Source organism: Aythya fuligula, chromosome 1 (assembly GCF_009819795.1).
Source record: "Aythya fuligula isolate bAytFul2 chromosome 1, bAytFul2.pri, whole genome shotgun sequence".
Classification (NCBI taxonomy): Eukaryota; Metazoa; Chordata; class Aves; order Anseriformes; family Anatidae; genus Aythya; species Aythya fuligula.
The window spans coordinates 54,513,279-54,535,178 of record NC_045559.1 but is presented as its reverse complement, the minus strand read 5'-3'; the positions used below and the strand labels follow the sequence as shown (position 1 = coordinate 54,535,178).

The 21,900-nt window shown below is 53.0% G+C and overlaps 1 protein-coding gene across 2 annotated transcripts; it reads right to left on the bottom strand.

Moving 5' to 3' along the window:
* Nucleotides 1-1,149: 1,149 nt before the first annotated feature.
* Nucleotides 1,150-20,095, bottom strand: TMEM184B (transmembrane protein 184B). 2 transcript variants are annotated; one of them, XM_032203588.1, is made up of 10 exons: nucleotides 20,079-20,095; nucleotides 12,938-13,198; nucleotides 10,884-11,049; nucleotides 8,933-9,023; nucleotides 8,419-8,494; nucleotides 5,860-5,951; nucleotides 5,463-5,632; nucleotides 4,075-4,269; nucleotides 3,207-3,230; nucleotides 1,150-2,876 (listed from the first exon to the last, which is right to left on the bottom strand). In XM_032203588.1, exons 2-10 carry the CDS (start codon nucleotides 13,136-13,138, stop codon nucleotides 2,635-2,637), a joined length of 1,257 nt encoding a protein of 418 aa, XP_032059479.1. In that variant the 5' UTR covers nucleotides 13,139-13,198; nucleotides 20,079-20,095; the 3' UTR covers nucleotides 1,150-2,634. The 2 variants fall into 2 exon arrangements, with proteins under 2 accessions (XP_032059479.1, XP_032059488.1); XM_032203597.1 differs by lacking the exon at nucleotides 3,207-3,230 and having other exon boundaries at nucleotides 20,079-20,094.
* Nucleotides 20,096-21,900: the final 1,805 nt, after the last annotated feature.

Sequence of the window (21,900 nt, the reverse complement as noted above, 5' to 3'; positions counted from 1 at the left end):
CCCGTGGGCCATAAAGCACACGGAGAGGCCGTCCTGGCCTCCAGGAGCAGGAATCGAGGCTGCGAGACTCGCAGGGAGAGGTGGAGGTGGGGAGCCAGGGCACAGAGCATCCCTGCTCCTGGGAGCCGCCCCGCCGGCAGCAGGCACACCTCCCTTTGGGGTTTTTCCTCCAGCTTGGACACCGGCAGGGACCAAAGGGCTCTTCAGCAGGCTTCAAAGCCGGAGCAGAGCTGGGTTTGATGAGCAGTGGGGAGACAGCAGGAGGCAGGTGCCCTGCATGGCCTCTGCCACCCCCTGTGATCGCCCCTTTCTGCCCCGGCTGGGGTATCGCCACGCCACGCCAGCCGCCTCGGCTGCAGCCTCCATCCCTCCCCAAAACGAGGTGCCCGCCGCTCGCGGGGGAGGGCACGGTGGTTATAGAGTCCCCCCCGCCCCCCACACCCCGACTCCTCTTGGGTTTATTTATTGCACGACCGTAAGTTATTTTTCACGTCCTCTTTGCCATTCCGCCGCTCGGCACAGCCAGGATGTTGGTACAGAGCCGTACTTTATATTTTATATATGCAAATCACATTTTATCTTATACTTATATAGAGCAAAAAAATAAAAAATACTTATTTATTTTCTGACTTACAGTATGTGTCCTACCCGACTCCTCTGTATTTTGTAGACTTTACGAATAAAGCAAGTTTGTTGTTTTTTTTTTTTTTCCAAAATGAGTGTGTTTGGTCATTCTTGAACCTCAGGCTCCAGCTGTGGCTCTGAGATCCTCAGCTTTGCTAAAGGACACGTTCAAGAAACTATGCCCCAAAAAGATTTGGGATGGGGCACAGCTCATGACTTCCAAACCAATGCTACTTTATACTCTCGGGTGTTGCTCCTCCTCTTCTCCCGTAACTAAATCCCGGTGTACAAGGCTTTGCAGGTTCCCTGCTGGAGGTTTGGAGACGCTTTTCTCTCTCGGATGCATCGCCCCTCTTCAAATCAGCAAAATCAGAGAGTTTCCCTTTCCCATTGACCAGGAGCTGGGCGCTCTGGGGACAGGACCGGAAAAATCTCAGTCCCTGAAACCGGGCAAAAACGTTAAATTGGCTCACAGCAGTCAGGCACGCCGACACCACCACGCAGAGGCAGCTTATGTACAATCTATATTATCTCTATATTTTTTTTTATTTGTCATCATATTTGCTCATTTCTGCGGAGTATAACGTCACAAAGACCAAAATAGAGAGAGCGGCTTGTCGCTGAGCTCACATCAGTTAAACACGATAGGTACAAAACTAGGTGGCTCTGTCTTATTTATCATACAATTCTTTCTTTTTTTTTCTTTTTTTTTTTCTTTTTTTTTCCGGTCGTTTATATACAAAGAACTACTCTACCTGGAAAAATAATAAACAAACCCCGCGGGCGTGGTACACGGTAAACAAAAAGGAAGGGCAGAGAGGGGGAGCAGGGGAGGGGGGCAGCTCCAAGGGCTTGCTCCTGGAGCTGAGGGGTTCGGCAGGGCCGCTGCGAGCAGCTCTGGGGCTTCAAAATTCGGTATTTGCTCCTCCGAGCCGGCGAGGCTTCGGAGCCAATCCTCCTTCTGACACCTGCCTGTTGCATGGGAGCGCAGGAAGCTCAGAAACGATCTCGTGTAGTGTTAAAAATATATATCTAAAACGCTAATTTCCTTCACCAGGCTTCCCCGAAGGCAGCCGGTGCAGAAGGGCTGGGCTTTAAAGTACTAGGGAGAGGAAGCTTGGAGAATATCCAGATCCTATGCACCAGATCAGCATCCATTTCAAAATAAGGTTCAGAAAGCGGATCCCCAAACCCGGCTCAGCTACAGACCCCGGGGTGTCAGCAAATCTAGGGGGCGATTCAAAACCTGACAAACGCGAAGGGAAGCTTCTGTTCTCGCCCCGCGGATGCTGGCTGGGGCAATCCACGCAATCTGTACGAGGGGCAGGGAACAAGAGGCAAGAACAGCTTAGCGTTTACAAAAATTCCTCCCCCTCAAAAGGATGAGAGGGCCAGAGCTGTGCAAACTTCCACCGCCTCCTCACGGCCAGTCCTGGAGGTTTGCGAGCGGGAGACGGGTGCTCCGGGGAGGCATCGGGGAGGCAGTGCTGAAGAGGGGTGGGAGAAGCTGTTCCTGACCCAATATTTGAGGCAATGGCTACCAGAAAGACCATTCTCCAGTCTGGTCCTTGGGAATGCTTATCCTAACCCCATTTCCCAAACGCACCCTAATCCCATTTCCCGAAGATGGCAGAGACGTTAGTACCAGGGAAAAGAAGAACGTTTTTGGCCACGGCTCCAGACTCTGGCCTGTTATGTGCCACACCAAGCTGGGCAAGCGGGGGAGGCCAGAGCCCCCGGCCCCGTAGCTTTGCTTCGATTAATTCCAGTCAACTGCTGCTGGAAGGAACAGGCTCGAGAGCAGAGTCCTGGCCATTCCCCTACCTCCACACCACTCGTCGCGTCCGTACCCACAAAACCTACATGGGAATCGCCCACTGCTGCGACCTGTACTCTCTAGGAAGTGATATGACTCGCATGTTTCTGCTTCAATAAATTAAAAAAAAAATAATAATAATAAAAACCAACAAAAGAGGAAAAAAAAAACAAAAAACGACGGCCTCTCCCCTCCTAGAACTCATCGTCGGAGCTCAGCAGGAGGGTCTTCTCGTTGTCACGGGCGCCCGAGCAGCTGTGGGAGCGCGAGACGACGTGGCCGCCGTTGCGCCAGGGGGGGCCGTGCTCCAGCGTGGACTGCTGGGTGTACTGCTGGTAGGCCGGGGAGAAGTTGTGGATGGCGTCCTGGACGATGTCGTGGGGGTTCATGGTCTCCTTCAGGCTGCTGGAGATGCTCTTCATGGGGGCGCAGCGACCTGCCGGGGCGAGATGGGGAGGGGGGAGTGAAGGGAGGCTGCGGTGAGAGAGCCCGGCCCAGCCCCGTGCAGCTCTCTGGGGAGAGATGTTTCACCCAGGCCCAACACAAACGCTCCAGCGCCGGGTTATTGCCGCTGCCCGAGGGGCTGTTCTACAATTTATGATCCAGGCAACCCCAGAGCAGCTGCGTGAGGCAGTCGGGTTACACGGAGCTACACGGAGCGGGGGAGAAGGGAGAGAAGAGGTAGCAGGCAGGCCGGGAGCCGGGACAGAAGGGCATCCCAGTTACATCCAAACTGGGAGGAACGCGCCGAGCATGCTGCACCTACCGTATGGCCCGTACGACGGCACGGCTGCGTCGGGGACGAGCGGCCAAAGCAAAGGAGAGAAAAAAAAAAAAAAAAAAAAGAGGAGGGGAGAGAGACAGAGAGAAAGAGAGAGAGGAAATAACAAGAACTGAACGAGACCCAGCACCAAGTCACCCCCCCAAAGTACTGGCAGCAGTGTAACCCTTCAATGCACACAGATCTCACCTCCCCCAGCCGTGGCCACCATCCTGCCAAAACCTCTGGGGCTGGCTGGGATGGAGGGATTAGCTACAGCAACACAGCCCGAGGGCTGCTGCCTCCCCACAGGAGCCCGCGACAGGAAGGAACCCCTTTATTTGGAAAAACGAGAAGCCCCATTTCCTAGAGAACTTCTACCTCCCTCTTCCCCAGAATAAGGTTTCCAGCAGCTCCACCTTCCCAGTCATTACAGGAAGATCCTCCTCCTCCCGGCCAAACATATTGCCAAAGCACGGCCTCATCCTCCCGAGCCGGAGTCAAAACAGAGGCTGTTTCAGGCCCTGTCCCTCCTGCCTCCAGCTTGTTGCACAACCCGGAGCGATGGAGTTCCCCTTTGGGGAGACAGGAAGAGGGACAAACCCACTCCACCGAAAGGATGCAACTTCTTGCAGCCCTGAGGTCTGCACCGAGCTTTCGTGGGTGGCACACTGGGGAAGCGAAAAGGGAACAATGCAATTCAGGCAGGGTTCCTGCCCCGCAGAGCTGTTGCACAACGAGATCTGCTCAGACGCCACGGAGGAGGGGACCCGATGTTTTTCCGAGCCTTCAGGTTGGGAGTCGCATCAGCTGCTGGAGGGACACATCCCCACCCAGTCTGGCCACCCCACACAGACACTGGAACATTTCCCACCTTGTGCATCGAGCCTCTTGTCCGCGTACACCTTGTAGGTGAAGGCATGGCGCAGGGCGACGGCGGCGAAAAACATCTCCACACAGATGATGAAGTCCTGGTAGCCAGCAGCCACCGTGCCCTCACCCACGGAGACGTTGGCCGAGTGGATTTTGGGGATGGCGCCACACTTCTCCAAGATGGCCAAGAGCATCCCTAAAGGAGGCAAGGAGCTCAGATCAACGTGTGAAAGAGCAGGACCGCACGCCAACGGGGAGGCATGGAAACTCTAAGAATGCAAATCCATCTAACACAGGACCCACGAGCAGAGCGAGCTCACCTCTACAACAAAATAAAGGAGGAATAAACGAAATAGATGTGTTTACGCAAAGAATGTTCAAACGCTGATCCCTCCTATCCTCAGCTGAACTATTCTGGGGAACGAGCTGCTACAGGCCTTCAGCCCTAAAGCACACAAAGCAGCCAGATATTTCCATGGCTTATCTCAGCACCTCCACTAACTAAAGCTATTAAAAAAAAAAAAGAGGTAACTGAGCTTTTCTCTTTAAGCATAAGCTGTTTGTGACACGAAACTGTATGAAAGGTGCTTTTCCCTCTCCATAACCAGGTGGCTGGCTGAAGAATTCCAGAGAAGGCAGAAAGAGCGTGACCAGATGGCTCAGGATGAAAAAGTAGACAGCTTATTAGTCTGTCTGTACGCGGGGAGGACGGGCCCTACTCCAACAGCCTAAATTCCACCTAAGTTCCTACCCAATTAAGTCTTTGAAGTGCAACTCGGCAAACTTAAGTAGGGCAGCGAACAGGGAAATGCTGGGCGCCAATTAGTAAGAGGCACTAAGCTGAGGGGGAGTTTAGGCTTTCTGAACGCGCCTGCGTCACGCCGCGCGTGCATTCTGAACGTCCCTCACGAACACCAGTGCTTGCTGGGGCTCCTGTGGCATTCAGCGAGCTCGCTGCTTCGCAGGACTCACAGACAAGGCACCGCAATTTTGTTTATACAGCATTAAAAGGAAATAAGAATTTAAACGTGTCGCTTTAATCAATCAAATGGCAGCACGCAGATAAAACCTTGGCAGCTTGGGCTTTGCGACCGCTTCGGGAATGCAAAGGGCCCTTCAGCCAAGCAGCTGGCTTTGCCAGAGAGATGTGCGCGCACGTGCACGTGGAGGAACAGCGAGGGCTCAGGAGCACAGAAAGACAGAGGAAAACGAGCCAAGCAGCTCTCCCTGAGAAAAGCAACAAAAGAGTATAATACAAATCCAAGAACAATAAATAAATAAACACACAGAGCGACGTTCTAGCCATTAATCATCTGTTCCATGAACTCGAGTGTCTGAGCCCCTGCGCAGAGCTCTCTGTGGCTGTAAGCAGCGGGGAAAGCAGCTCACCTTGCCAGAAGGACAGGAAGATGACAGACTTCACCATGAAGAACTTGAGGACTGGGCTGTAGGGACTGAGCAGCTCTCGCGTGGCAAAGTAGAAGAGGAAGAGGGCATAGAGCGCCAGGCTGACGGAGATGTTGTAGATGATCGTCACGTAGAGGTAGCCACTGGTTACACTGAGGAGAGAAAAGATGTGAACACCTGAAAAGCTCAGTAGGATCCTTTCCCCTTGCCCTGCCCCTTTCTCCCCCAAACTGGGGCAGAATAAAACTGAAGCCAACAGGTTTACCCCTTTTCTCATGTACACGTTCAGCCCACGTGCATAAATGCCTTTTCCCATGGCCCAGCACCTCCAGAGGCTGCAAGCACAGCAGGGAAGGGGAAAGCAAACTTACAAACTTACTCAAAGTCACCGTCCTGGTACTTGCCGAAGGCCTGAAGGATGACGGTGCTGATGGCCATGAGGGGCTTCACCACACAGAACTGCAGGGTAGCCTGCGGGAAGGAGAGAGGAGGAGTGAGAAGGCAGCGGGTGCAAGAGGCCAAGGTCCCAAGCAAAGCCTCAGTGCACATCAGTGCCCACTTGCCGTGCAAGCACCCACCAGGAGAGAGGAGATTCGGAGAAGTACGGGCACCTTTATGCCCGGTAACGGCACGAAAACAATCCTGTGCTGTGCCATGGTGTGGAGGGGGATGCACTCAACACAAAGCAATACTGGGAAGGGACGCACACCCCAATCTGGTGTTGCCATAAAGCTAGGTACAAAGGCCCCCGGGGTTAAAGAGGTGAAACCCAGCTCTCTGAGGAGGAACCGTGACAACAGCCCCCACGTTAAGGCTCATTTTGTGTACACTGTCTGGCCAGAAAGCAGTTACAGCCGTTCTGTTGTCACCCCCACGTCTTTACTGAGACTCCCCAAAGACTCTGCAGCACTTGGGATCAGCTCTGTCCAGTCTGGCAGCAGGCTCTACAGGTATACATCATGCCTCCTATCAGGACTTCTCTCCCAAAGCCACCGCACACTTCATTTCTTCTCCAAGAGGGAAAGCTGAATGCCAAGGCCCTAAAAGAGCAGAAGACCGTGACCCTACAAACGTCACCGTGCCTCCCCAAAGAAGACTGCAAGAGCCTGGGCAGGTGCTGACCTGCACACGCGGGGAGGGCTGCGCAGGGAAAGAAAGCAAAACCGAAGGGGAATAATTGCTTTGGATCCGAGGCAGTGTGTTAGTGGTCATAAGACTTCAAGGAGATTAAAAACCCCAGCACATGCCAGTTTGTGAGTCACTCTGAAGATGTGAACTGGAAAAGGTCAGGCTAATTGGTAAACAACCCCGTCCTCCGAGCTTCCCCTCCTTCCAACCCGGGGCTGGTTTAACCATTTCTCCGCAACCCAAACCGCCGCCTGCTATTTTTAGGCGCTTCCCCAGAAGATGCTACGGCATACGGGAAGCACATGGATGGTGTGTGACCCACAGGGGGTCACCAGACACGGACCCAGAAAGAACCTCAACGGGAGACAACCTGAAGGAAATGAGCTGTCCAGGTGGCACAGCGCAGGAGCTCGGGCAGGCCGGTGAGCAGCGCTGCTGCCGGACAGCAGCAAAGCAAAAGCAAAAAAAAAAAACATCCACCTAAGGCAGAGTTGCCAAATGAGCTCGAGGTTTGCAGAAGCCAGCAAAATCCCCCCCGAGAAGTGCTTCTAGTTCTCATTGTTGTGAAGAAGAACAACAAAAAAAAAACACAACAAAAAACTTCCCAAACACAACCGCATGCAAGCCATGATGTGGAGATACTTGCCAGAGGCTGCGAGACATGAGAAATAAGAGGTCTAAGGGAAATTCTCTCTCCAGCACTCATTCACCTCGAGGGGTGTTAGGTCTGCTCGTGACACAGTTAAAAGGTAAAACGTTAAAACTGGGAGCAAAAAGAATAGGTAAGGCATGGCATCAAATACGGGAGCACCAGTGAACCCCAAGAGAAAGAGGACAGAGAGCATACAGGGAGCAGTTTAGGAATAAAGTTTCAGGGAAGAAAACGGGAAAGCCATGAGGGCAGAACACGGGGCAGATGAACAGAGCAGAGGAAAAGATGTGTTATTTTGAGAAAGGCCAACCACGCTGCAGGGATTAACACGGGATATTACTCAGAGGCTGCTTTGCACTTTTGATGTTCCTGCATGTTGCTAAACCACAGAAGATGGGGCATGATGTGGAGGAGAAGCCAGGGCAGGAATTACAGTGACCTGAACCCTTTCAAAGAACCAGCCTGGCTTCCCGCTGCCTCCAGAGAAGCCTCCTGTGTTCGTTTCAGCCCGGGAGCAGAGCCTTGAAACCCACCTGCTGCTTCATGGCAGCCAGAGGTGACTGACCCGAACCCCGGGGACGAGCAGACGAAGGCTGTATCGAGGTTTCCATCTCTCGTTCCCTCCCCATCCACATCCACACACACACACACGCACGGTGAGCAATACCCGTTTCCTCCTACAAAGCCTTGTGTCACGCTTAACCTCCACCCACTCCTCAACTCTAAGCACAGCGGCAGCAGTGGGAATTCAGGAGGCTGTTACACAACCGGTGGGTGTCTGCAACGCAACCCGGCCACCCATTTCTTACAGTCGGGACCTCTGCGATGCAGAAAGGGAAGAAAAAAAAAAAATCTGAGTGGGCTTCCCAGGGCTAATGTCAGGTCCCAGAGCTAAATGTCAGGTCCCAGGGCTAATGGGGTCGAGTAGAAAATGTTAACGCCATTAAAAAAAAGAAAAAAGGAAAAGAAAAACACACACACACACAAACCAAAACAAGAAAAGCCTCTCAGCAGTCCACAGGCCTTCCTCAAAATGATATTATAAACCCACTAAAAGGAGTGGACATCTCAGAAGTTCAGCAGCAAAAGGCAACATTGCCACCCCCGCCACGGACTTCATTCGGTTCTGGAGGATGGCACAGCTGCTGCAGCCCATACCTGTTTGCAGAACCTCAGGAACCCGATCGAATAGGTCTTTCCCCACAGGCAGCAAGTCCCGTACACGCAGCTGGACCTGAAAGAACCACCACAAGATGACAGGGGTCAGAAGCAAGATTTGGGCTAGAGCACAAGATTCCTGTTCTCCTTTTTTTTTTTTTTTTTTAACTGAGTAGCATGGGGAGAAAACCAGGCCTGAAGGAGCATGCCCAACCGGCTGCAGGCAGGAAAGATTCGAAGGAGAAGCGTGGAAGAAAAGAAACAAAGGTGTAGGCAGGTGTTCAGAAGGGCTGTGAATCAATCCAGCTTGCCCAAGAGACCATGATCAGCTTGATCTGTCTCAGGGCAGGATATTGGTAAATCACCACGAGCAGGATATTTGTAAATCACCTGCCCAGTCCCAGCAGACGTTTGCCACCTGACACACTTTTTTAGAGACAGGACAGGGATGGAGGCACGGCAGATGGGCAGGGAAGGATGAGAGCATCACGCTGTAAGCAGGACAAATACTCACTCGATTGGTTTCCCTCTGATCTCAGACATGATGGAGCTCTCCCCTCCCAAGTACTCATAGCAGAGGCTGAGGAAGTTGTATATTACAAAGGCTGCAAAGACATCAATCAGAGCAAAATGACAACCGCCTTCAAAACAGGTGCCAGGCCCGAGAGAGCAGGCAACAACCCAAACATTAGCAGGGGCTGCTTAGGCAGCATCTTTCCTTTCAAAGCCCTTTCAAAGATTGTTTTCGCTGTGTTTATCTTCCTACCTCAGCATTTACAAGACTATCTGAGCTGGAGTTTGGCCAAGGTCCCAGGCCGGTTCCCCAGCTGATGCCAAAAGGGTCACAGGACCATTTCACACTGCTGGTCAGCCTCTGTTTTACTTGGCATCTGTGAGGTGCCATTCTTTACCGAGTTCCTGTGCATTATCCCAGGACATTACACGGGTACTAAGTCATACGGAAAAGTTATTTCTGATCCATCAAGCACATCTTAGCTCCTGGTTTCACCCTCTGAAGGGACGAGCACAGTCTCCCCCTCTCTCTGAGGTGACTGGATTGTAGAGAGAAGAGTTGGAGAAGTGTTTTTACCCATTGGTGGAACTCTGTTTTCGTGCCTGGTGGAGATTTCTGAACAAACAAGGCTCTGTGCTTCATTTCCTCTGAAAGATCATATCTCTTGCGCCCTGAACAGCTCTCTTGTTGGGCCACCTCTTTGCTGCCTTCCCCAGCAGCTTGGTGCAGATAAGGAAGAGCCTTTGTGGACTGACCACCAATACTCTGCCCCACTCCAGTTCTCTCCACGGCCCTGTTGTGCTGATAACACGTAAAAAGAGATGAAGACCCTGCGGGGAGGGCTCTGATCATAATTATGGGTGTTTCCTTCTCATGGGACGTGACCTGTCTGCCTCTCTCTCAACCAAGGACTTCACTCCTCAGTTTGCCACATGCAACCACAGGACAAAATGTCAGATCAGGTAAGCCCTCTTTCGACTTTATTTTCTGTGATACTCCACCCCTGGACGTTCCCTGGCATGTCATCACCCAGATCCTAGTTTTGGCCCCCGACACGGACACAGTACAAAAAGAAAATAACTCGGGATGGAAACAGAAGTGTCAAGGAACTTTGGAACGAGACCAAAAGCCCAACAATGCTGGCAACCTGACCTCAGCGAGCAGCCAGCTATTAGACCTGAGGTCTGTTTTCCCACACGGATGAAATCCCACAGTCAGAGGCAGGCAGCGACTCTAATTTGTTCCACAAGCATCCCAACTATGCCCTAGAAAACAGGTACCCAACGCTCCCCAAAATGCTCAGTCTCAAAACAGCGCACAAATGGCTCCTGGATGTGCCTAGCTGGCAAGAATGCCACCGCACATAAAAGCCTGGGGTATAGCTGCCTCTCCTCATGGAACTGGGAAATCGTTATTCCATCTGTAATCTTTATGGCTGACCAGAGTTCAGCACGTTCACGCCGCGCTGATTTTGCGAAAGCCTTCATTAGGAAAGAAAACACCAAACATGGAAAATGTATTTAAGTAACCGTGGTAACCCCTTTGGCCTGCAATTTGTCTGCAACTCAGGTGGCAGCTCCCAGCATCCACAGGAAGAAAAACCCAGCTTTTCTCATTATCCTCCAGTGACCCCTGCCCTCTGATGTGGTCACTACAATAGCAGCTGCCCATGCCATAGTCTCTAGGAAAGAGATGACATCAGAGGAAGTAAACAAAAAAAAACAAACAAAACAGAGGTGAGAGGGAAGTATCTGCCCCTCTGTCCCCGAAAGAAACTAGAGCTGATTATCGAAGCTAACTGCACCAGCAGAACAACTGCTCTCCTGATCTGTATGCACCAAGTGTGCTCGTGACCTCGATATAATAAAAAAGATTTGTGTCAAGTGCTGCTGCTTTTGCACAAACCTGGTTGCTGGAGTCGCTGGTTGCTTTCCACCTGAGCCCTGCTTACCTTCGTAGCAGTCCCGCACCGTGCCGAAGTAAACGTAGTACTGGTCGTTGGTGAAGAAGAGGAGGCTGAGCCACGAGTCAAAGGCGTAGATGGGCACGATGAAGAGGATGCGAACGATGTAGCGCTGCTCGTTCGGGCAGCTGTAGCAGCGCAGGTGCATGTAGATCTGAGGGGACGGAGAGGGGAAAAGAGGGTCAAGCTGCATGCTGAGAGGAGAGGAGAAAGCAGAACTGAGGAGGCAACCGGAGTGGGAGCAAACAAAAATCAGCTCCTGATTGTCTCTGGCAACCTCAAGGTGATAAGCATCAGAGAATCGCTGTTATCTTCGGGCATCCCTTGGTTTGCAGAGAGAGTGGAAGAGGAGGAAAAGGAAATGAAGGCATTTATCATCTAGTTCCTCGCAGGGAGTTAGCGTGCTGATACTATCACCACCTTCCCCTTCTTCTTTTGTTCATTTTTCCCCATTAGCAACCCCAGGTGCCTGCTGCCCTCATTAGGCAGCTCAGACGCACAACACTGCAGGCTCCTTTCCCTCAGCGGCGTGGGAGCACGCTTTGGGGCGCACACCCACTCTCCGGGCAGTTTGTGTGGATGTTTTTGAGGCTCTCACCTTAACCAAGCTGAGAGCGCTTCCCACGGCAGTGCCACCTGCTCCAGAAGTGCCACCCAGCACGTCGGTGACAGCGTGGCCACAACGCCTCAGCCACCACAGGAGCTGGGCTGCGCTCAAAGGAGCCGCTTGCTTTGGCCAGCTGTCCGCTCACCCGCTCCCTCTGCTCGGGGTTTGTTGGCCATCATTAAATCCCCCACCTCAGCTGCGTTTTTCACAGAACATCCACCTCGTGGGGAAGTTATTTACGGCCAGCACGCCCCGGAGACGAGCAGCGCCGCTGCAATGGGCTAAGAGCAGAGCGAGGGCCCCGGCTGGGCTCGCAGGGACGCTTGATCGGCCGCGTCCTCCAGAAGCCAGACCTTCCCTAACCGAGCTGCTGCCCTGGCTGCTGGAATTAAAAGCACCTCCTTCATTACACACGCGCCTCGTGACTGACTGTGTGAAGTGGCACAAGCGCTCGTTTGAAGCTTCACCCTGCTTTTGGGGGGGGTGGGTGCTGCGCAGACTCCCCAGGCTCTCATAAAGCACACGCCGGTGCTCTCAGGTGGGGTTATCTCCTCTTCATCTCCCTCTGCCTCTTGGCCAGGTTTGGTCAAAGTCAACTGAAGGGCTCTAAACACTTCTCTTTCTCCCTCCTAGCCCAAAAAGAGCTCACAAGAGCCTCATTTCCTGGCCAGAAGGGGTTGAAAACAACCTAACGAACCTTCGTGATATTTTTCCCCTGCGACAATCCCAGTGAAACACCTCACCCAGCGCAGCTGACGCCGGGCTTCAGATGACTCCGAGCTTTGCCCTTGGGATGTCACGAGAGCCCTGCAATCCACGTGCCTACGAGAGCACTTCAGGCAGGAACGACTCTCTCCCAGCAGGACAACAGCGTGTTTGAATCACCGGTGTCTCCCCAGCGCCGTCCTCCATTGGTTTCTCCAGAGAAGGGCACTAACGCCTAACGAGACGTGCTACACAGCAGAGGAAAGGCCTCTCCCCACCCTCAGCAGGTGATCAATCCGTGCTCTGCCACCGGAGGACCCATGGCACTTTGTCACTGTTACCCCAGCAGGTGAAACTGCAGGTGTTGCTCTTACTCATCGGTGACTAATCCGGTTTTGAACTTCGCTCCCCCCTGTCCTCCCCTCAACAGGCTGTGGTTTTCCAGGTGCCAGTCATCGCTCCGGCAGCTGTTGACCCACAGGTACGAAGCCCGGGTTGATAAATGACAGGGTTATTTGTGTTTCCCCACCGTATTTTTCAGTTCACATGACGACCGCACGGGAGAGCGGCACAGCACCGGGCGCGTTTGCCTCGTTCTGGCTCCCTCTGGGGCTCCTGCCCCAGAGAGAGGGGAGGGGAGAGAAATTAAAATCTGGTGCCAGGGCACCAGAGCTGCTCCTCCCCGTGGGGAAAGGCAGAGGAGAAGTAGTGTGACCGACGGGGTTTTTACCTGGTGGCAGGTGATGAGCAAAGCTGTCCAGACAAAGAAACCTGAGATGGCCTGAGCAGCGGTGGTCATGAGGAAAATGGGCTGCTCCACGGCTGTGGGGCTGCCGTCTTCTGGCATCCAGGAGAAGTTGGGGGCCACGGCCGGAGTGGTGGCAGCTGACCCCAGCCGGGGGGCTGCGGTGACATCGGTCATCATTATCATGGTGCCTCGCGGTGCCAGGCTCCGCCTGGGGTTGCTGAAGAGCCGCCCAGGAGCCGAGAGCTGCCAGGGAAGAGAAAGAAAAAGCAACAGCACTCAGTGGGAAGGACTCGGGAGGATAACATCAGCAGGCTGCTCAGGAGCCGCACGGAAAGGACCTGGAGGAGGAACAGCACTCAGCCCGAAGCGCCTGCATCGGCAGGACGCGTGCCGAAAGCTCGCCACGCTACACGGAGGAGCCTCAAAGCCAGGCTTTTATCAAACACCATATGGCACGGCGGCCTCAGGCAGCCTCTCGCCACCTCTCCTAACTCAGCTCCCTTTGCTGCGTGATGCAGATTTAACCCGATTGGTGTTTCAAAGCCAGCTGACCCGGGACAGTGCACCCAGAGCACACGGATCCGCGAGGTCTCCAAGCGGCCTTACCCTCGGTCATTTCCCGGATGAAAAGCTGGGTTTCATTCAGCGGGGAGAATTCGTACAAGGCCCAAGATCTAAAGCAGCTATTATTTTCAGTTGGGTCGTAAGGAGGCTCTACTGTGACCCCTGGGTTGGAAGGAGATAATCCACTTAAACCAAGATCACAAGCAGCCAGCCGGGGCCTCTGCGAGCTACACGAGCTGCTCCTGCTGCTGCTCCAGAAACAAATCCAAAGGCCTGGAGCGAAGAAATCGCTTCCACGCGCACGCTACGGTGTGCGAGCAGCCTCTCAACACTTCCCCCAAACCACAGGCTTGCAGGAGTGCCACGCAGCCCTCCCGTGTCACCTACACCACCTCCCACCTCCTTTCTGCTTTCTGCCAAAGGAGAAAAGAAAAGCAAGAGAACAGAAAACCCAGGAAATATCCGGGTTTGTTCAAGCAGGTGTTCGCTTACTACAGGGGGAGCTGCACAACTCTACGGTTTCATTCGTAAAATCATTGTCAAACTTGGCCTTTCTTAGCTCTTTCCAGACATTCTTTTTTTTTTTTTTTCCAAAATATTCCTGCTCTGAGTTGCAGCTTTGGTCCTGCACATACCAAAAGGGTAATTCCTTTCCAGTGCTAATCGGCGCAGGAAACATAACTGATAAATTTGGAGTTTCAAAGCATACGCGCTCACAATCCACGCTAAATCTGAAAGCCTGGAGGGACGAGGGCTGCCTGGAGATGTCAGGAAGGCTTTTCCTGCTTTGGGAAGCGCAGGATTTCTACCCGAGTGACTTCTGAAGCAACTGAGCACGCCCCCCCTGTGCTGACAGCACGTCCACGGGGCTCACAGAGGGCACGGCCAAACCGAAACGGGAGCAGATGCAAAGTCCAGCCGGCTGCGATCCCGCAGATCCCAGCACACTTGGAGAGCCGTGCGAGAGAGGAAGCTGCTAAAGTTCACGGGGGAGCAGATCAGGACTTGCAGAGCAGCAGTGGGGGGGGGACGGGACGCGGGGCTCCGCTCCCCAGCTGCCCAAACCTCGCCGACAGCGCAGAGCCGAGCGCGGCACCGACGGGGAATTCCTCTGCTCCTCCGCACCTCTCTCTTTTGTAAGAAGCCAAAGCGCCCGGCAGGCCTGCTGACACAAGGGTGAAGCATTCAGAAGCCAGGAGGTTGAGGAGTTGGAGCGGTATATGTCACCTTAACACTGCCCCCTTGTGATTACAGAGCCTTTAATTAAGCGCTGATGCCTCGTTCTTCGCTTAATCCCCTTTGATTCACGCAGCCCTGGCAAGGCAGAACTTCTTTCCACCACTCTGACTTGAAACCAAACGGGCAAACTTCCTTAACGGGGTCTCTACTTCTCCCTCCCGACCCTAAAACCCCCATCTGCCTCATCCATGAGCAGCCCCTGTTCCTCAGGGTTGCCTGAGGACAGATTTTATCACCTGAGACTTCTTACTGGTTGTAACCAGCAGCCTGCACTTCTCCTTCCCAGTCAAACACGCGGGAACGCCACAGTCCCGAGCTAACACACCCCTTCCGAATCATCCCTCCTAATCCCCTGAAGTCCCGACACCAACCACCAACTCAGCCTCTGCTGCCTCCTCTTTCGCCTTTGGCAGACGAGAGCGTGGTGAGGGCAGGGCACAGCAAGCGGCTGAACATCTTGTTTCCGAGCTGCCTCGTCCCCTCCGTGCAACGGGCCGCGAGCCCAGCACATCGCCAGAGCAGGCTTCCAGAAAAGGTGGTGCCTGCGAGCAAACCCCGACGAGCTCCAGAGCGAGCACCCTGGCGCAGGCAGCTCCCCTCCTACCTGCCCCAGCAAAGGTTTTATAGGACATAAAATGTTTTTTTGGATATTTGTTGTCACGCTCGGGACCTGCAGCTGGTCCTAACCAACTCGTGAGCTCGGCATCTGCCTCCTACAACCGCCCCGCTTCCTTTTATCCCCACGGAAAAGCCCCAACGTCCCTGCTTCCATTTGGAGGGAGAGGGAAGCTCCTTGCACGCTTTACTCTCCCTCTCTGGAGTGCCTGCCAAAACATACCAAAGGAAAAACATTTCAACACTTCCCAATCTCGCTCCTGAAGCTTCCCTGCCTCCAGCTTACCCCCTTGCTCCCCCCGGAGGTAACCTGCAACATCGCACGTGCTCAGCAGGCCTGGGAGAACCCATAACCATGTGGAAAACTATCCCAAAATTACACCCCCCGGGCTCCCAGACGTGGGGTGGCTGTGGGGAACTCGGATCAGCTGCTGGGACTTCTCTGCGGGGGCCACGCTGGGTTTCGGGCAGCCGGAGCGGTACTCGGAGGGGTAAACAGAAGGGAGCTGGCAGAGGCGAAAACGAAAAGCTTCGCTTTTGGCCTGCGTCAGCGCACGGAAAATGTTCCCGGCGAGGAGGAGCTCGTTCTACGTAAGGGTAAACAAACGTAAACACTCCCAGCCCGCTTCTGAGGCAACAAAAGCGGTGCAGGAGGAGGGAAGGAGCACCCAAGCTCAGCCCCCTGCTCTGGGCGAGACCCTCGCCCGTGTCGGGAGGGAGAGAAGAGGGAATGACCCCGCTCCAGAGCCGCTCTCTGCCATCTGCAAACGCAATCTGCGCTTTTAAAATAGCTCATCTCCTCCGAGGCTGAAAGCACTGCGCTTCCAAACTGCTGAGAGAGCAAAGAACGATGCGCAAAGCTATCCCGGGAAAGAGCCTTAGCAGCTAAGCCTCCTGCTGCTGCACAGGGGACCATCGGGGAAAACAAACGCGGCCTGGCCGCAGGGAAAAGCCACGAGGCGAGGAGTTGCTCCTCTTTGAGACCAGCCCCGTACTTACCACGGTTTCAAGCAGCCATCGTGCTTAATTTGGTTTTGGTCAAGATGCCACTAGATGCGGGTGCCCGAAAGCCTGGATTTTCTGCCTTTATTAAGACAAGACACAGCGAAGTAAAAGCTTTACATCAGGGAAAGCTTTACGGTTTTCCAAATGTCCCCTAAACTCGTAGGGAGTACAAGAACACAGGCCCAAATGGTGCCAAGTTCGTTTTAGGCTATTTTAATTATCAGGATGCCTACAACTGCCAACTGGGGTCAGCTCCTCCCGTTGTGCTAGGTGTGTAGGGCAAATTTGTAATTGCCTTCAATCCTTTGCAGCCCCCAAAGGTGTGGCACAACCGGCTGATCTGGCAGAAGGTGGCAAAAGGAGGAGGGAGAGCGTCGGGACAAAATAACGCCAGAGAGCCCCTGGTGCAGATGAAATCGGTGATAACAATAAAAGCAAATCAAACGCTTTTAAATCGATTACTTCTTAAATCGCTTTCGCTCTCTGGGGTGGCATCTACTCGAGTTAGCTACAAGGCAGAGGAAGGCCCCGGCAGTGCGTCTGCAAGCTCTCCAAGAGCATCCCCGAAACAATCGGTGAGCCCAGTGCATGACCCCGCACGCAATTTTTACTCGTGCAACACATTTTGCTTTCTCCTACTCGTGCTGGGGGAAGCCTCAACCTGAAACCGCCACAAATCACCTCCCCTCCCGTTCCACAAGCAAATATTGCCACGCACACGCGAGTGACGCTGTGCTCCGCCAGGAGAGGATGGCAGAAGGAGGGTGGTGGAGCCGGGAGGGCTCCTGCACCTGTGGGTAAAAGCTCAGCACCCTCTGCCCTATCCTAGAGGTGATCCAACACCTACATCCACGTAAAAACATGCTGCACACACAGATCCAACCTCCCATGCTGCCTCTTTTCTCATTTTAAGGAAATCAAACCCCTGAGAGCCCCACAGCAATCCTGTACACAGCCCCCACCCCGACAGCGAGCTGCTTCCCCTCCCCAGCACCCGTTTCCCAACTCCCAATCGGCAGCAAAACCCCCTCACCCTGAGCTCTGCACTCTTCCTCCCAGAGTTTTTTTTCTGCTCTATTAATTTCTGTTGTCCCGCTGTGCCCGCACGGCCCTCCTCCCCTCCCCATCCTCCTCCTCCTCCTCTTTTCTACTTCTTTTTTTTTTGGGGGGGGGGGTTTGGTGACCCACATTGAAGAGGAGAAGCCAAATATCCGGGCGCTCCGCGGGTTAAATGACACTCGGTGCTGCAGGTAGAGCACGTGAGGCATTTCCTCCGACAAGTTTCCTGCAATTTGGGCCCCGCGGGGGCTGTAAAGGCCTGGGCACACCCAGCTGCAGCCTGCCCACTTTTCCCCAGACACGGTTTGTTCTGTTCCCGGACAGTTCACTGCTACCAGCATGGGCTAAAATTCCTCAGAGGAAACTATCTTATCAGTTTGGAACCGCTTTCAGCATCCGATGCGACGCTGGGCTCCGCAAGAAGCTAGGACCGAAGAATTTTAAAGGGCTGCCAAAAATTTGCTGCTCCTCCAGGCACTGCTGCAGGAGCTCAGGGATGCCCCCTGCGCTGCTGGAAACTGCGAGAGGCAAGAGCTCATTGCTGAAACGTAAGCCAATTAAACACAGACCCCAAACGGGAGGGGAGGAGGGATGAAGGGGAAGATCCACCCCAGAGAAACGGAGAGGTTGCTGTCTGAAGTCAGGACGGGGTGAGAAGCGTTCACAACTGGACAGAGAAGGGAACTGGTATCTGAGGAAAAAAGGCGTTTTAAAAGTTGTTTCATTATAAGTCGGAAAAAGAACACTCCCTTCCTTTATTCCACGTGAAGAACAGAAATCTTAATCCCTCAGCCGCAAATCCCAAGAGCTCATCTCCCAGCCTCCCACCCGTTAACATCCAAGCGAGCTGACAGGGAACCAGGCAGATTCCTAGCGAGAGCCTGGGAAATCTTCAGGAACAAGCCAGCTCAGAGCGCTGTCCTCGTGCCAAACCAGCCAAAATCTGATTTCTGAGCAGCCTCTGCATGCCTGAGAGCCTTCCCCTTCTAGCTGCCACGTGTCCCAAGGCGGCCGAACACCATGAAGCACAAAGGATGCCCCAGCTCCAACCCTTGCACCCCATTTCCCAAACACTGCGAAATCCGAGCTGATTTTAGGGACTGAGGAACAGGTCCCCATCCTTTCACGGCCGGACATGGCTTCTGCTGCAGGTGTAGGCAGCCACCTGCTGCGCACACACCGCTTAGGGTTTAGGGTACGTCTGGAACAACAAAGGTATTAAGGACTTAAACGCTGCTCTGCTAGACCAGAGAGGACACGCAGCCTGCTCCTCTTTGGGGCTTTTTGCACCCATTTGACAATGGTGCAAAAAAGTAGGCCACTGCAGAATGCCTTCACATCACCAAAGCCTCTCCTCTGAGCCCTCTTGCTTAGTTTTTCGCCAGCATCCCAAAAGCATGAGGTTGTTTTTCCCCAAACTACTGCACACATAGAAACCTTTAGGACAACAAACCTGAAACTTTTAGGATGACAGACCCAAAACCTTTAGGATGACGTACCTTGAGCTTTTAGAACGGCAAACCTGAAACCTTTAGGATGAGAGACGCAAAACCTTTAGGACTCCAAACCTGAAACCTTTAGGATGACAGACCTGAAACCTTTAAGTCAACGGACCCAAAAGCTTGAGGGTGACAAACATGAAGCTTTTAGGACAACACACCTGAAATCTTGTAGATGACAAACCTGAAACTTTTAGGACGACAGACCCGAAACGTTTAGGATGATAGACCTGAAACCTTTAGGACGACAAATCTGAAACCTTGAGGACGACAGACCTGAAACCTTTAGGACAACAGACTTGAAACCTTTAGGACAACAAATACAAAGCCTTTAGGATGACAGACCTGAAACCTTAAGGATGACAAACCTGAAACATAGAGGATGACAAACCTGAAACTTTTAGGACGACAGACCCAAAATGTTTAGGATGATAGACCTGAAACCTTTAGGACGACAGACCTGAAACCTTTAGGATGAGAGACACGAAACCTTTAGGATGACAGACCCAAAAGCTTGAGGATGACAAATATGAGCCTTTTAGGACGACGGACCTGAAATTTTGAAGATGACAAACCTGAAACGTTGAGGATGACAAACCTGAAACTTTTGGGACAACAGACCCGAAACCTTTAGGACGACAGACCTGAAACCTTTAGGACAACAAATACAAAGCTTCTAGGATGACAGACCTGAAAAGTTGAGGATGACAAACCTGAAACTTTTAGGACAGACCCGAAAAGTTTAGGACAACAGACTCAAAACCTTGAGGATGAGAGACGCGAAACCTTGAGGATGACAAACACGAAGCTTTTAGGACGACAGACCCGAAACCTTGAGGACGACGGACTTGAAACTTTGAGGACGACAAACCTGAAACCTTTAGGACAACAAACCTCAAACTTTCAGGACCACAAACCCGACCAACCCCACCGTGCAGGAGCCCCCATTGCCCCCCTAACCCCCCTAAGCCGCGCACCCTCCTCTTTGTTAGCGGGACGCGCGCCTCAGCACCCCCCCCCCGCCCACTGCCTGTCCCTTAGGGGCAGCACAGGGTCCCCTTAACCCCCCCTGCCCCCTATTTTCCCCCTAAATCCCCCCTATATCCCCCCCGGCCCCACACGGCGCCGCTCCCCCCCCTTACCTGCGGCGGGGCCCGGCCCCGCTGAGGGGAGGGAAGGGAGGGAGGGGGGGGGCGGGGGGGGGGTTCACGAGCCCATGGCGCCGCCGGGGCCCTCCCCGGCCCGGCCCGGCCCGGCTGTGCCGCGCATGCGCCGCCCTGTGAGGGGAGGGGAGGGAGGAGGGAGCGGGGCGGTGACGTAACCGCGTAGGGCTTAAAGGGGAAAAAATAAATAAATAAATAAAGGTTTAAAGAAAGAAAGAAAGGTTTTAAGTGCGTAAATAAGGAAACGGTGAAAGAAAGAAGCCGGCCCCACCTTCCCGAGGTGTTAGCGCACGCCCAAGCGGCGGGTAGCACCTCACGCGTTGCTCAGCGCCTGCCCTCGCCCCCCTTCTCCTTCCGTTTCCTCAGCGGTGGTTTTTTGGGGGGAATGAAGCCAAAAATGGCAAATCCCGAATCTCACGGCCGAGCTGTTCCCACATGGAGCTTCCCCGGACCTCGTCCTGCCCTCCCCAGGGCCATACAGGGGCTGTGAGGGGCTCGGGGCCATGAGGCGCGGGATCCCGCCTGGCCTCTGGCTCGGTGCCCTGCGTTCATCCCGCAGCTCCGGGGAGCGTAAAAATAAGCTCTAGTTTATTTTTAGGTACTTTTTTTTTTTTTTTTTTTCTTCCAGGAATTGGGATCAAACTCGTTCCGGGAACTCGGGGAAGAGAGGTTGGGCCGCGAGGAAGGAAGAAATGACGGATGCTGGCGTCACTTTATCATTTTCTACTTTATTACTTCAAATTAACAACCACGATAAAGCTCAAAAAAGTCCAATATTTACACAGGAAAAAAGTACAAAATCCCCCCCAAAGTTCTTCAGGTTTTTTTTTTTGTTTGTTTTTTTTAAATTACAAAGTAATAAAAAGTTTTGCTCTTTAATTAAAAAAAAAAAAAGAGAGAAGAGAGACAGTAAAAGAGGGGTAAATAAATTAGGGAAAAAAAAAAAAAAAAAAAAAAAAACAACAAACGAGGGAGGAAAATAATAAAAGTGTTAAATAGAAAGGATAAAAAACAAACAAACAAAAAAAGACTAACCCCACCCTCCCCGCCCTGCCAACAACCCATCGGCTCCACACTACAGGGACAGTGTGTCTGCTACAGGCCATAGGTCGCAGTGGTGATCCTCGTGTTTCGAAGCCCCAAGCAAGCTTGCGGCTTCTGAAATTAAAATTTAAAAACAACTAAAGTGTGTGGGGGGGGAGAGGGAAGGAAGGGGGAGAGGGCAGGAAGGGGTTGTGCACGTCCGGTGGATCTTACTTGGGGTTGCGAGAGGGAAGGGGAGAGCAAGAGGCACCGCTCCGAACGAACGCCGCGCCCTCCGGTTTCTGCGTGCCCCTCTCGTCTCCTCGAGTCCCACACGCTCTCTCTCTCCGCGGGAATTAAAACAAGTTTTTCAATTAAAATACGAAAAAAAAAAAAATAATAGAAAAACACGCACAGCCAGACGGAAAAAAAATAAAAATCAAAATAAAAGACAGACCCCGCTGCAGGATGGGAGGTGGGTTCGCATCTCCCTGCACGCCAGCTCCTGCATCCCCATCCTCGCTGTGGCCGGGTGCCCCTACACCCAGAGCCCTCGGAGCAGGGCAGGCTGGCGCTTCCCGACAGCCCAAGACGCAGAGAAGCCACCCAAGGAAAGGAAGCCCGAGTCAACGATGAGGCCCATTGCCGCAGTTCCCCTCACAGCTTAAAATTAATTTAATGCTTGAGAAAATAAATTCTGTTATAATAATAATAATAAAAAAAAAAAAAATCAGATTTCTGCCAACCAGCGTGGCTGGGATCTGATTCCCTCCCAGCC